We start from the raw sequence: 13,777 nt of genomic DNA on the forward strand, positions 1-13,777 counted from the left end.
ACACAGTCCATGGAGTGAGGCGCGGGACTATCCCTCCTCTATGCTCACTCCTGTCCTGTCTATGAAACTCCTATCTGAAAACAGAGAGCAGGGGGTTACAGAGCAGCCTGCAGTGATTTAATAGAGACCAGCACAGCAGATGTAGGGAGAAAATGAATGCATGGTGAGGGCGGGCTCATTGCCTGCCTTGGTCATGCTCCTGCTCCTTCCAGAACAGTGGATGCCAGAATGAGTGAGAAGCAGAAGAGGGATTTGTGAGCCAAATACAGAGGCTAGACACATAGAAATAACAGGTATGCTTTATGAATGTGCCAATATTTAACAATGTCTTGCTGTGGCTCACCTGGCTGCGCTCCACAGTCTGTCTAAGCAGTGTAGAAACCCTGTTCACCTGAGAGAGGGTAGCGGGGATGGAGTCAGAGGGAGCGGGCTGTAAACTGTGTCCCTGGGGGGGGGGGGGGGGGTCACATTCCTCTACAGTAGTGCACAGTTTTCTTCACTACACCGACACCTCAGCGTTCTAAAGATTTATGTTCAGAACTCCGGGTTTGGGGGGGCCATGGTTGTGACTTCATGCCATGCACCCTTCCTTTATGTCTTTGGTAGGGGGTGTGATTGCTGTGGTCGCCCCCTCCCATAGACGTGAATGGAGGAGATTGGCTTGACGTCACTACCATGGCCCAAATAGGGGATAAGATGTCTAGGGAAAGAGTACCCCTTTAAGTACCAGGGCACAGTGATGTACATATAAGTCGCATATCCTCTATGGCTTAAGCATAGTTATTTTCTTGCAAAATGTTTTTATTTTTTTATTGTTTTTAACCCCTTAAGGACGCAGGACGTAAATGTACGTCCTCTAGAGGTGGTACTTAACGCATCAGGACGTACATTTACGTCCTGTGCATAACCGCGGGCATCGGAGCAATGCCCGTGTCATGCGCGGCTGATCCCGGCTGGTGATCGCAGCCAGGGACCCGCCGGCAATGGCCGACGCCCGCGATCTCGCGGGCGTCCGCCATTAACCCCTCAGGTGCCGGGATCAATACAGATCCCGGCATCTGTGGCAGTGCGCGATTTGAATGAATGATCGGATTGCCCGCAGCGCTGCTGCGGGGATCCGATCATTCATAACGCCGCACGGAGGTCTCCTCACCTTCCTCCGTCCGGCTCCCGGCGTCTCCTGCTCTGGTCTGTGATCGAGCAGACCAGAGCAGAAGATCACCGAAAACACTGATCTGTTCTATGTCCTACACATAGAACAGATCAGTATTAGCAATCATGGTATTGCTATGAATAGTCCCCTATGGGGACTATTCAAGTGTAAAAAAAAATGTAAAAAAATTTAAAAGTAAAAGTAAAAAAAAAGTGAAAAATCCCCTCCCCCAATAAAAAAGTAAAACGTCCGTTTTTTCCTATTTTACCCCCAAAAAGCGTAATTTTTTTTTTTATAGACATATTTGGTATCGCCGCGTGCGTAAATGTCCGAACTATTAAAATAAAATGTTAATGATCCCGTACGGTGAACGGCGTGAACGAAAAAAAAAGTCCAAAATTCCTACTTTTTTAATACATTTTATTAAAAATAAAAATTATAAAAAATTAATTTAAAGTTTTTGATATGCAAATGTGGTATCAAAAAACAGTACAGATCATGGCGCAAAAAATGAGCCCCCATACCGCCGCTTATACGGAAAAATAAAAAAGTTAGAGGTCATCAAAATAAAGGGATTATAAACGTACTAATTTGGTTAAAAAGTTAGATTTTTTTTTAAGCACAACAATAATATAAAAGTATGTAATGATGGGTATCATTTTAATCGTATTGACCCTCAGAATAAAGAACACACGTCATTTTTACCATAAATTGTACGGCGTGAAAACGAAACCTTCCAAAATTAGCAAAATTGCGTTTTTCGTTTTAATTTCCCCACAAAAATAGTGTTTTTTGGTTGCGCCATACATTTTATGATATAATGAGTGATGTCATTACAAAGGACAACTGGTCGCGCAAAAAACAAGCCCTCATACTAGTCTGTGGATGAAAATATAAAAGAGTTATGATTTTTAGAAGGCGAGGAGGAAAAAATGAAAACGTAAAAATTTAATTGTCTGAGTCCTTAAGGCCAAAATGGGCTGAGTCCTTAAGGGGTTAAAGTAGTAAAATAAAACACAACATATATTTGTGTATTGTTATTATTTTTGACCTGCAGAATAAAGATAATGTGTTTTTTTTATTTATTTTTGTTTTATAGATTTTGTTGTAAAATGAGGGATGTCATTACAAAGTACAATTGGTGGCGCAACAAACAAGCCCTCATATGGGTCTGTAGGTGAAAAATTTTAAGAATTATGATGAGGGAAAGGAAAAAATTAAAATTGCTGTCTGTAAGGGGTTATTCTGTAGTTAGAAGGGCTCAGCTCCATAAGCGGTGGCTCCTGGTTTTCGATCAGCAGCCAGGACACACAGCTATCAGGTTGCTGTCTGGCAATAACTCTTTAGATGCCGCAATGAAAGTTGATTACAGCATCTAAAACATAAAAAAATAGTGACAGCTCAGGGAGCTGATCGTGACCATAGTGGCAAAATTGCCTGGTCCCAATCAGATGGGAACATTGGGCGGTGGTCTCTTACGAGGCTTCCTCCAATCTGCGCTCCAACACGGCAAGCAGCCTGTGGTAATAGCGTTCCGATAACACTGATCAATGCTGTGCTATAGCACAGCATTGTTTAGTGTATACAATCTAAAGATTGCATATAATGGTCATCTGTGGGTAATAAAATTAGGGACTAAAATGTCCCAAAAAAGTTAATAAATGTAAATAAGCCCCTTCCCTAAAGTTTTACTCCCCCCCCCCCCCCCTCTTTTTCCTATAAATGGCAAAAATAAACATATATGCGATATTGGCATATCTTTAAGTGTCCAAACTGTTAAAATATAACGTTAAAGGGGTACTCCGGTGGATGGAAACTTTTTTTTTTTTTTTTTTTTTCTTAAATGAACTGATGCCAGAAAGTTAAACAGACTTGTAAATTACTTCTATAAAAAAAATCTTTACCCTTCCAGTACTTAATTTCCCCTGTAGCATACAGCTGTTATTTTCTTTTTGAATTTCTTTTTGTCTTGTCCACTGTGCTCTCTGCTGACACCTCTGTCTGTGTCAGGACCTGTCCAGAGCAGCATAGGTTTGCTATGGGGATTTTCTTCTGCTCTTTGCAGTTCCTGATACGGGCATCAGGTGTCAGCAAAGAGCACTGTAGACAAGACTACAAAAAACTAAAGAATTTCCTCTGTAGCAAACAGCTGCTAAAGGGAAGGGTAAAGATTTTTTAATAGAAGTAATTTACAAATCTGTTTCACTTTCTGGCACCAGTTGATTTAAAAAACAAAAACAAAAAAAAACGCATGGCTATTGGTGTAAACATAAAAGCATACCAAAAAATGGAACTGCTGATTTTTGATCACTTCATATACGGTCTATTTTGTGTTTAAAAATGAGCTATGTCTTTACAAAGTACAATTGGTGGTGCACAAAGCAAGCCTTCATATGGGTCTGTAGGTTAAACATTGAAAGCATTATGGCGAGGAGGAAAAATAAGGTGCCAAAATGAAAAATTGTGTCTTTAGGGGGTTAAACAGGGAGCTAGTAAACACGTTTTCTTGGTCGCTCCTCATTGGGGGACACCTATACAGATGGGTGTATGCTCTTGCCACTAGGAGGCGCTGACACTAAGAAAAAAGTCGGTTCCTCCCTGGCAGGATATACCCCCCCCACTGGAAGTAAGGTAATCCATTTTAGCTAGTTTCAGAAGGAGGCAAGACACAGGTCTGGGAGCTCCCCCGACCTGGTCTTTTTTTTTTAAAATCATTTTCTAGTCAGGGATGTCTATTCAGGTTTTTATCTCCTTTTTGTTTCCCTTTTTCAGGTGGGGGTTCAGGAGTATGGCGCTATCTGTTCTCCCATACGTGACAAAGGGGCACAGAACATGAGTATGGGCTGTGAACCCCTTATCGCCAACAGCCAGCGCCTGGAAGTTGTACCCTGGGTCTGGGTCCCCAACTTGCCCCTGCTCAGCCTGCTATCTTAGCCTGGTATGATGCAGCGTGGCCATAAGCTGGTTGAAGATGCCGGGGTATGTACCCCCCCCCCTTCTTTAAAAAAAAGGGACTCTGTCCATTATTGGGAGCTTTATGTGTGGGGCCCGCTCAGGTCCCCTGGTGGGGCTGGGTTTCTGTGTACTAGGATAGCTGCTGTCCCTTTTGCAGCAGCTCCCTCCGCAAGTGTTCATCCCTGATCACCTCTGCACAGCTTTCTGTTATGTGGCTTCCCTTACCCCCACCGGGGGTTATGGCGACGCATGGCGACTCCTTTCTTCTCCCCCGTGCCAGCATGTTATCTGGATGTTATGGGGGTTAGGACGTCATATGGCTGCGAGAACAGAGAAGCCAGGCAGCGCTTCCCCTCCAGGTTGCCACGGCCTCTTACGACCGGTGGGCGCTACCCGTAGCCTTAATGCTGTGCTCCTCCAGCAGAGTTCAGCTCCGCCCCGCCACCTTGCGGGGGTCGGCATCTGCTCTGTAGCAGAGCGGCTTCGTCGGCCTCCCTGAGCTGTGGCCCGGCGGGTGCTCTTCTTATCCTGCCCGTTCTTATTCCTTAGCCTCGGTGCTGTGCAGTGTCTTAGCAGGCGCTTTTAAGCATGCTGCTCCGTACCGTCACTGTTCCTGGGGCTGCACATCTGTGTTTTTTTTCTTCTGTCACTATGATGTGGGCGTCCTGCCTTTCTCCCTTGGGGACCTTGCAGACACTCCCAGCGCAGGGTGCCTTGCTCCCCTCACTTCTTCCCTGTTAATAAAAAATGTTTATTTATTTAAAAAGTTCAGGTTACTCGGGTGCCTCCAGTTTCCCTGTAGCTCTCTCCAGTTTGCGGGATGCACCTTTTTAAGGCGTTTCTCTTCTTCTTTATTTGGGGTCCATGTCCTCCAGAGTTGGAGGGACCCTGGGACAGGGGTTTTGGATCTGCAGCTGTTCAGGTCTTTGTTCTCATGCACAAGACCTATCTAGAGACTGTTTCTGTATTTCTTTTTTTCTTGTGGTTTTCTAGTTTCCACCTCCTGTGCTCGCCTTCTGCTCAGGCGTACACTGCTCTCCCGGCTTTGTTCCTTGGAGTTTGATTCCTATCTGCTTCCAGGATGATTCCGGCCCATCTGGGTTCCTCATTGACCTTTTCTTGTCTCTCTCTATTTGGCCCGGGTGTCTTGGGTCTTTGCAGAGGATGATTCCTTCATTTGGCATCCTAGTCCATCTCCATGGACGGGGGATCTTCCGTGAGCTCGGTTTCTGGGCCCCGGTTATCTCTGGTCTGGGGTCTCGCCTGGACTGATTCCCTTTCTCTGGTGGTTATTTTTCCCACCCTGGGGGACTGCTTTGGTACGTTGCATCTGTATAGGTGTCCCCCAATGAAGAGCAACCGAGAAAAGGAGATTTATTTATTTATTTTTTTGTTTTTTTTGTGCTCACCGTAAAATTTTTCTCATAGCCTTCATTAGGGGGACACCACACCCACCCATTTCTTCACTTTTGGTCCGGATAATCTTTTCCGGTTGTGTGTGTTTTTTTTTTTGTTTTTTTTTAAATGCATGATTCTTTCTTGGGTCCTTCGGACTTGTTCTTTGATGGCTTCTCCTACTGCTTTGTGACAAAACGGATTACCACAATTCTGGTGGGCGGATATATCCTGCCAGGGACGAGATGACTTTTTTTCCTACTGTCAGCGGCTCCTAGTGGCAAGAGCATATACCCATCTGTAGTTCTGGGTGGTATACCGGTTCATACGAATACCAAATTATTTTCCTGCACGATATGAATTTTTCCCATACCGTGGGCGCTCAGCCTATCGCCGACCGAGGCAGGACATCGCTGCAGCCGGTGATACGCTGAGCACACGGTCATGTAAGAAGCTGGCCTTTTTTGTTAAACATACAGATGCCCTTTTTATTATGCTACTATTTATTTTATTTTTTGCGGGCATACTTCTGTACAATTCTGTAGGCAGTGGTTAAGGTGATACTTTTGTTACAAGCAAATTGCATTAGTAGGAAAAGTTGCATGGGACCTGGTAAATATTGCAAAATGTCCCACCATGTCAGTTCCTCAGATTGTTGCATACAACTTTTTCTCCATACTAATAGAAGTCTTGTGTGAGTTCCTGTATAACATCTTCTTTAAAGGATGTTTTTTAATTACAGGTGCTGAAACAAGTGGGAAAACGGATCTCCTACCACACCAAGAAATGCGTCTTAAAGTAGGTTTAGAAAGGGCCATGCAACATCGTGACAAGCTCCTAGAATATGATAAGAACAGGTATTACTTCTAGATAAACTGTAATATTATTTGAGATGTTATCCTTAGGATAAGGGGATAAGATGTCTGATCGTGGGGGGCCCGCCACTGGGAACCCTGCGATCTTCCTGCAGAACCTGCATTTTATGCGGGGCTTTATCTCCAGTTTCGGAAAACTCCGGTTTCCGGGACTGAAGACGTGGCGTCACGCCATGCCCCCTTCCATAGACTTGAATGGAGGGGGCATGGCGTGACGTCAGGAGTGGGCATGATGGTGCATAGCATGCGGGTGCTGCAGGGAGATCGTGGGGGATCTCGCTGCAGCACCCGCATTTTATGCGGCGCTGTCTCCAGTTTCGAAAACCTCCGGGTTTCCAGAACTGAAGACGTGTGACCAACCCGTGATGTCACGCCATGCCTCCTCCATTCATGTCTATGGGAGGGGGCATGGCGTGACGCAACGTCTTCAGGTTTCCGAAACTGGAGATGCAGCCCTGCATATAATGCAGGTTCTGCAGGGAGATCGCTGGGGTCCCAGTGGCAGGCCCCACGCGATCAGACATTTTATCCCCTATCCTTTGGATAAGGCATAAGATGTCTTTGCCCAGAATACCCCTTTAAGTAAATTACATTGATTATCTTGTGAAAATGTCGCCAGTCAATAGAAGGTATATAATAGGCAGCAAATGAATAGAACTTAGTTTCCAAATTCTGCAGATTTCAATCCGATCAAACATCTGTAGCATGGTGCTGGGAAAGCAAGGCATATTTACAAACACCCCACCTTGCACCTTTAAAGGGAACATGTCTCTTATGTAGTTTGATCTGCTGGTCCATGAACTGTTGCCAAGGGAACCACACAGAAATAAAACAAGCGGACCAGTCATGTTCCTTTGCAATAAGCTCCCCCAAGTGCATAATACCCTTTAGCTCCTCTAACCATTCAACTATTGAAGGCAACACAGTTGTCTTCCAGTACCAAGGTATGATCATGCGACCCGCTATCAAAAAGTGAAGAGCCACTTCTTAACTTGTCTCAGAAAGCCTGGGATTCAAGATAGGTTGCTAACACACTGCAAGCTGCCTTGCTGAGAGCCAAAGAACTCCCCATACACCTGAGACATTATGGCAGGTAGTTTTATTATGATTGATCATTAAAATAAATATATATGGGGACATTTATCATCGTTGCTTTGGTAAGCGAGTTCTGTAGGCATTTTCTTCTTGCTTTTGGTTTTGCTTATCTGTGACACATATATTATGCTATCACGGGGCTGATAAATTCGGATTACATAAGCAAAAACCAATAAATCACTTTTGAATACCATATATTTTTAGCACACATAAGCAGAAACCAATAAATGACTTCAGAATGCAAATATGCAGCTTTGGAAAAATTGCGTGATATATGGTTTAAAATTTTTTTTTTTTTAACCACTTTTTTTCCCCTAAATGTGTACTAACCCATTTTTTTTATTTTATTTTTTGTACTTCTCATTTCAGATCCGTATATCCTGCGAATTACTTTAGATTCGAAGTAGTACAGTGACCAGCGTTTTTATTTATTTTTTGTTTAATGTTAATAAAATTGTTAATGAGGGCTTTTGAGGGAGTGTTTTTTTTATTTTTTTTTAACTAGAGATATTTTTTTAAACGTGTTGTTTTTTTTTTTTTTTTCTTGACAGGTTTAGTAGTGGAAGCTTTCTAATAGACTGAGTCTGTTACTAAGCTGGGCTTAGCGTTAGCCACAAAAACAGCTGGCTCTAACCCCCAATTTTTGCTCCAGTACCCACCTCCACAGGGGTGCCGTGAGGAGCCAGTACCAACAGGCCCGGAGCATCAAAAATGGCGCTCCTGGGCCTAGCCAGTAACAGGCTTGCATTATTTAGGCTGGGGAGGGCCACCCTGGTAACGTCAGGCTGTTGTTGCTTGGTTGGTATTTGGCTGAGAATAAAAATTGGGGGAATAAATAGTTAGATATTTAAAAAATATATATATAAAACGCATAGGGTTCCCCCTATTTTTATTTTCAGCCAAATACCAACCAAGCAGCAACAGCCTGACATTACCAGGGTGGGCAACGACCACTGTTACTGGCTTTCTCCAGCCTAAATAACGCCAGCCTATTACTGCCTAGGCCCGGGAGTGCCATTTTTGATGCTTCTGGCCTGTTGGTACCGGCTCTTCCCGGCACCCATGTGGCGGTGGGTACCGGGGTAATAATTGGGGGTTAGCGCTAGCTGTTTTTGGGGCTAACTCTAAGCCCAGGCTTAAAAAAAAAATTAAAACACAACACAAAAAAAAAACTACCCCACAACCATTTGTTAACCATTTTAGTAATGTTAAACAGAAAGGAAAAAAAAACACTGGTCATTGACGCATTCCAAAAAAATAGGTTAATACATTTATTGTCACCCGCCCGCGCATCTCCCATGCCGCACGACTACAGCTCCCAGCATGCCCTTACAGTAAGGACATGCTGGGAGTTGTAGTTGTTCAGCAGGGGGACGGTATCAAGCTTGTCACCCACCCCACAACTACAACTCCCAGCATGCCCTTACAGCAAAGGACTTCTGGGAGTTGTAGTAGTGCGGCAGGGGGCTGATGACAAGCTTGTTCACTCGCCCCCGCTGCACATCTACGACTCCCAGCATGCTCTTAAAGTAAGAGCATGCTGGGAGTTGTAATTGTGCAGCAGAGGGCAGGTGACAAGCTTGTCACCCGCCCCACAACTACAACTTATATTGTCCTTACTGTAAGGGCATGCTGGGAGTTGTAGTGGTGTAACCCAGGGAAGCGAGTGGTAATGGGCTCTACTCCCTGGCCGTCTGGCGATGATCAGAAAATCACTGTAATTTCATATTTGAAATTACAGTAAAGTCTGTGGCGCTGTGGTAAGGAACACAGGCTGACCCAACACTGCAGCCCCCCCCCCCCCCCCGGGACTCCCACAGCCGGGCCGGGAGATGTGCAGGAGCCATCCCTGCCATCTCTCAGCGTGTACCGCAGTGCTGAGGGATGGCAGGTACGGCTCGTACACATCTCCTGGCCTGGCTGCGGGAGTCCCAGGCGGCTGCAGAGTTACGCCAGCCCGAGCTCCTTTGTACATTTATATCATATTTCCCAATGGAGCCGTGATCACAGCTGCCAGCGGGAAATATAAAAATCTGCTCTCCAATGCCGTTTTGTAAGCCAGCTCCGGGCTGGCTTACATTTACGCTGTTTTGGAGGGCTTGCGACTTTTTGTGCAACTTTTGCACTAGATAAATCCCTGACCACTGCAAAGTGAAAAATAACATTTATTTTCGTAAGCTCTTTTGTAGCTTTTTGCTTAGCCTTGCTTTTTGTAGCTTTTTACTAGATAAAGAGCTGGAAAACATGATGGAGGAAATTTAGCAAAGAATTTAGAGCCCTTTTTTTGCTTTCAAAAGTCGCACAAAAAGTCGCATTAGCACCTAAGCAAATTTTTGTGCAACTTTTGAAAGCAAAAAAAGGCTCTAAATCCTTTGCTAAACGTCCCCCATCGTGTTTTCCAGCTCTTTATCTAGTAAAAAGCTACAAAAAGCAAGGGAGTTACCCTATATTGTAACCTACATCTTTCATTCCACACATTTTGATTTTAACACTTTTTTTCCTTCTGTGTACCATCCAGTGTACGACGCACCCATGTGATTGATGATGAGTCCGATTACTTCTCCACTGATTCCAACCAGTGGTTGTCCCAGGCAGAACGTGAGGCACTTCGCCAAAAAGAACAGGAATTGCAAGAGCTACGTCATGCTTCTAAGCTTTCTCGCAAGGTTACTATAGACTTTGCAGGACGCAAAGTTATAGATGAAGGAGGAGACATGGCTGAGTATAACAAGCGGTAAGGATATGTTTTCTTATAAATTAAACTGAGTTTTGCGTACTGCATCATGTGACACCCTGACTGGTCTGCCTGGCACTAAATAGCTGCACTCCAACTATCCCGCAACAACACATCCACCCTCCTCAAAAATAAAAGAGATATATAAAAAATATGCTATGCCGCACCATGAATATCCGTACTCTGGAGGCTTTTTTGTTTCATTGTGAGCCCGCATTCTGTGACATTGGTGGGCGGAGTCTTGCGTCGCTGCACTGAGGCCGGAGTTTACGTCAGAAAAGAAGACAGCACAGCACAAACAGGCACGTTGACAGTAGTAAAGCAACAACAACAAAAAAAAACGGCTTGGTACGTTATCCACCCCAAAATGTGAATGAAGCTGTATTACTATGGATGTTCATTTTTTTTTTAAAGGAAAAATGTTAGTGCTACATATGGGTTATTTACGTAGTCTGTCAAAATTCTTACACAATTATTTTGTGTCTTATTCTATTTTAACACAACATTAATTTTAAAATTTAGTGGGTATGCCAGCATGTACGTGTCCTAAAATTAACAAGGTGTGCAGTGTGTATTTTCAGCCTTAAAATTAAGTTATTAGTTATATAATTAATTTTTTTTCTATAATTAACATTAATGTAGTAGCTTTGTTTCATGATGCAGAACAAGAACAGTTGTTAAAGTGGATGTTAATTTCCTTTTCTGTAAGCCAGGCTGGACCTGGAATACATGTGCTACTATTGAATGGAGATGCAACTTTTTTTTCTTCATAAATAACGACTATCGCATTTGATAAATACATGACCACTGCTAAGTAAACAAAAATTACTATGTGAGCAGATTTCAGAAATGTGCCTTGGAATAAGCAAAGAACAAAAAGTCGCAGCATGTATGGAAGTCGTACGTGCAACTTTGTAATGCTGAAAAATCTACAGAGCTTGATAGATCTCCTTCAATATATCAGATATTTTTTGAATGACAATCTAATTTGCCTTTCAATGGGATTAAGACATATTTCCTTGTTCTGACAGGTTTGATGAGGCTGTACATGCAGCCAACTCTGGCACAATAGCAAAGCCAGCGAGAATTTCGGGAAAGAATACACAAGATTCCATTCTTTTGAATCCATCCTTGATGTTTCCACCACCAATGGTATGCTGCTTGAGGAAAAATACGTCTCATGTATTAGTAGAAATGTAATGGATTTACCTGTTAATCTAGTATTTTTTGCTATAGATTTTGTTTTACTGCAGTAAATCGATAAACAAATGGCAGTTAAGTTTCACCTAACACTGCTGGGATCGGTACAGTTTATCATGGAAAGATCCAGGATACTGTTCTGAAATTCCAATACTTCAAAACTCATGCCCAGGAGGGGAGTGCGTCTGTTCCAGGCAGATGGCTGTGTCTGGGCACACACAGATGTATAAGACAGCAGTGCCAAACATGCTTTTCAATCTCTTAAATTAGGTTTGTCGGTCATATACCATTAGTCGATAGGGTAGTTCCTCATTACTGTACTGGCATATCATTTTAGCAGCATAATCAGTTAGAAAGCTTTCTGTCTACTATTTGACAACATTTTGTCCATGTTTAATGAGACAGTAGAGCAGTGTTTTTGAATCAGGGGGCCTCCAGCTGTTGCAAAACTACATCTTCCAGCATGCCCGGACAACTGACCTTTTTACTGGACATGTTGGGAGTTGTAGTTTTTCCAACAACTGGAGGCACACTAGTCGCCGCTCCCCCATTGCCTCAGTATCTCGATCCTTTCTGCCGCCTTCTTCCTGGTCCAGTCGTGGTCCGCGCGTCATAATGCATGTCAGCACATTCCTGGCCGCATCGACAGTCTGAGCGGCAGTGTGATGCCTTGAGCCTAGGCGACCAGTGCTGTGGTTGATTGCATCACACTGCCGCTCAGTCTATCACCGGCTTTGGCCAGGGATTTGCTCACGGGCAGTGTGACGCGCTTACCACGACTGTACCAGGAAGAAGACTGCAGCAAGGGAGATACCGGGACACCGGGGGACCAGCGGCAGTACAGTCCTGTCAGTTAATACAGACCTGAAATTGTAAAAATCTTAGCAACCCGCATTACCCCTTAACTTTACCATATGATACACAAGAACCTATTCAACACTTCAGCATCCTGAAGTACTTCTCTTCTATTCAACGTCCCCCACACTACCAGCCAGTACCGCTGGTTAGTGTGGGGGGAGCAAGCTCACTGTTTTCCTTTTGAAGCATAACCTGCTGCCTCAGCCTGTCTCTGGTGTCCTATCTAAGCAAGGGGTTGGTTGAATGGGCATGTCCTGATCTAAGCACTTATCCAGAAAATGTGAGCCACAGCATTACCGAGGATAGGTAAAAATATATAGTTGTGTTTTTTTTTTTTGTTTGTTTTTTGTTAAAGGCCCCAGCTCTTTAACTATTTTTGTGAATGCTGAAATACCCCTTTTTAAAACCTTTTCTTATGGAGCAGGTAAGGAATGTCCCATATTAGGTGGTAATAGAAAACAATGAACCCAGCTCTGCATAGGCAGTTGTGAAAAAAGATTAGGAACATCTAAACCTAGTATTTTATAGAACCTTGCACAAGCTATATATTAACACAGCTGTTCAAAGGGGTTTTCTGGGACTATTTAATTGGTGATTGATGGGGGTCCGACACCTGCCCACAGATCATCTGTTTGCCAGAGCTGCTGCACCATACATTGGAGAAAGAGACAGAAGCCAACAGCTCTGTACATTGTGCTTTGCTTAGTTACTGCAGCTCCATTCTCATTTACTTCAATGGCAGTAACCCAGCACAGTGTACAGAGCGGTTTGCTTCCAGCTTTTAGGGATGTAAAATATTCTGCTGTAACATTGCCATGTCCAGAAACGTGTTTCCTAATAATACTGCTTTTCTGTTTAAATTGAAAGTATTCTTCTCTTGTCTTTTTTAGTGGGTTGATCAGGTGAGTTCTACAACAAATAGGAAGAAGATTGGTGTGGAAGATACAGATGAGCGCAGCAGACTCCGAATACAGGATAGAGAACTGCAGGAGATCAGTGATCAGGGCATGTGTCTGAGCATGCACCAGCCATGGGCCTCACTTCTTGTTGCTGGAATTAAAAGGTATTGAACGTGTCTGCGTTCCCTCCTACTTTTGTTCCAGTAAATAGAATAGGTCATCACATTTCACACCACAAAAACTGCTTACACCACTAGAAAGACGACATGAAGCAAATTTAACCATATCTATTTTGTTGATCATATTGGTAGTACAACTGAGAAATTTAGGTTTTTTCTGTCACATGCTGTAAGAGCTTATATGCAAAGTGTCTGCTGGGCATTCCATTACTAGTGAAGTGTCCTGACTTTTTGTCAGTAAACCCTGCCCAACCCCTTTTTTGTGTGGCTGCTCTAGTGATTTTACAACTTCATTACACAGGGGAACACTACAAGAGTTAAATGGATGGCGACATAAGCATGGTAAACTTGTTTCCATGTCACTGGTTAAAAAAACAAGTGCTGACTCATTCCTTTAGCTTACCAAAGACCTTTAAAGGGTTGTCCGAAGATGA

General features: G+C 43.6%; 1 protein-coding gene across 1 annotated transcript in view; it reads left to right on the plus strand.

Moving 5' to 3' along the window:
- TRIP4 (thyroid hormone receptor interactor 4) overlaps positions 1-13,777 on the plus strand; it is a 47,319-nt gene that overhangs the window by 19,106 nt on the left and 14,436 nt on the right. The window contains exons 6-9 of the mRNA XM_056572656.1: positions 6,246-6,360; positions 9,992-10,207; positions 11,239-11,359; positions 13,156-13,328. Of these exons, the coding sequence (XP_056428631.1) occupies positions 6,246-6,360; positions 9,992-10,207; positions 11,239-11,359; positions 13,156-13,328 (625 nt within the window). The remainder of the gene's footprint in view (positions 1-6,245; positions 6,361-9,991; positions 10,208-11,238; positions 11,360-13,155; positions 13,329-13,777) is intronic.

Source organism: Hyla sarda, chromosome 4 (assembly GCF_029499605.1).
Source record: "Hyla sarda isolate aHylSar1 chromosome 4, aHylSar1.hap1, whole genome shotgun sequence".
Classification (NCBI taxonomy): Eukaryota; Metazoa; Chordata; class Amphibia; order Anura; family Hylidae; genus Hyla; species Hyla sarda.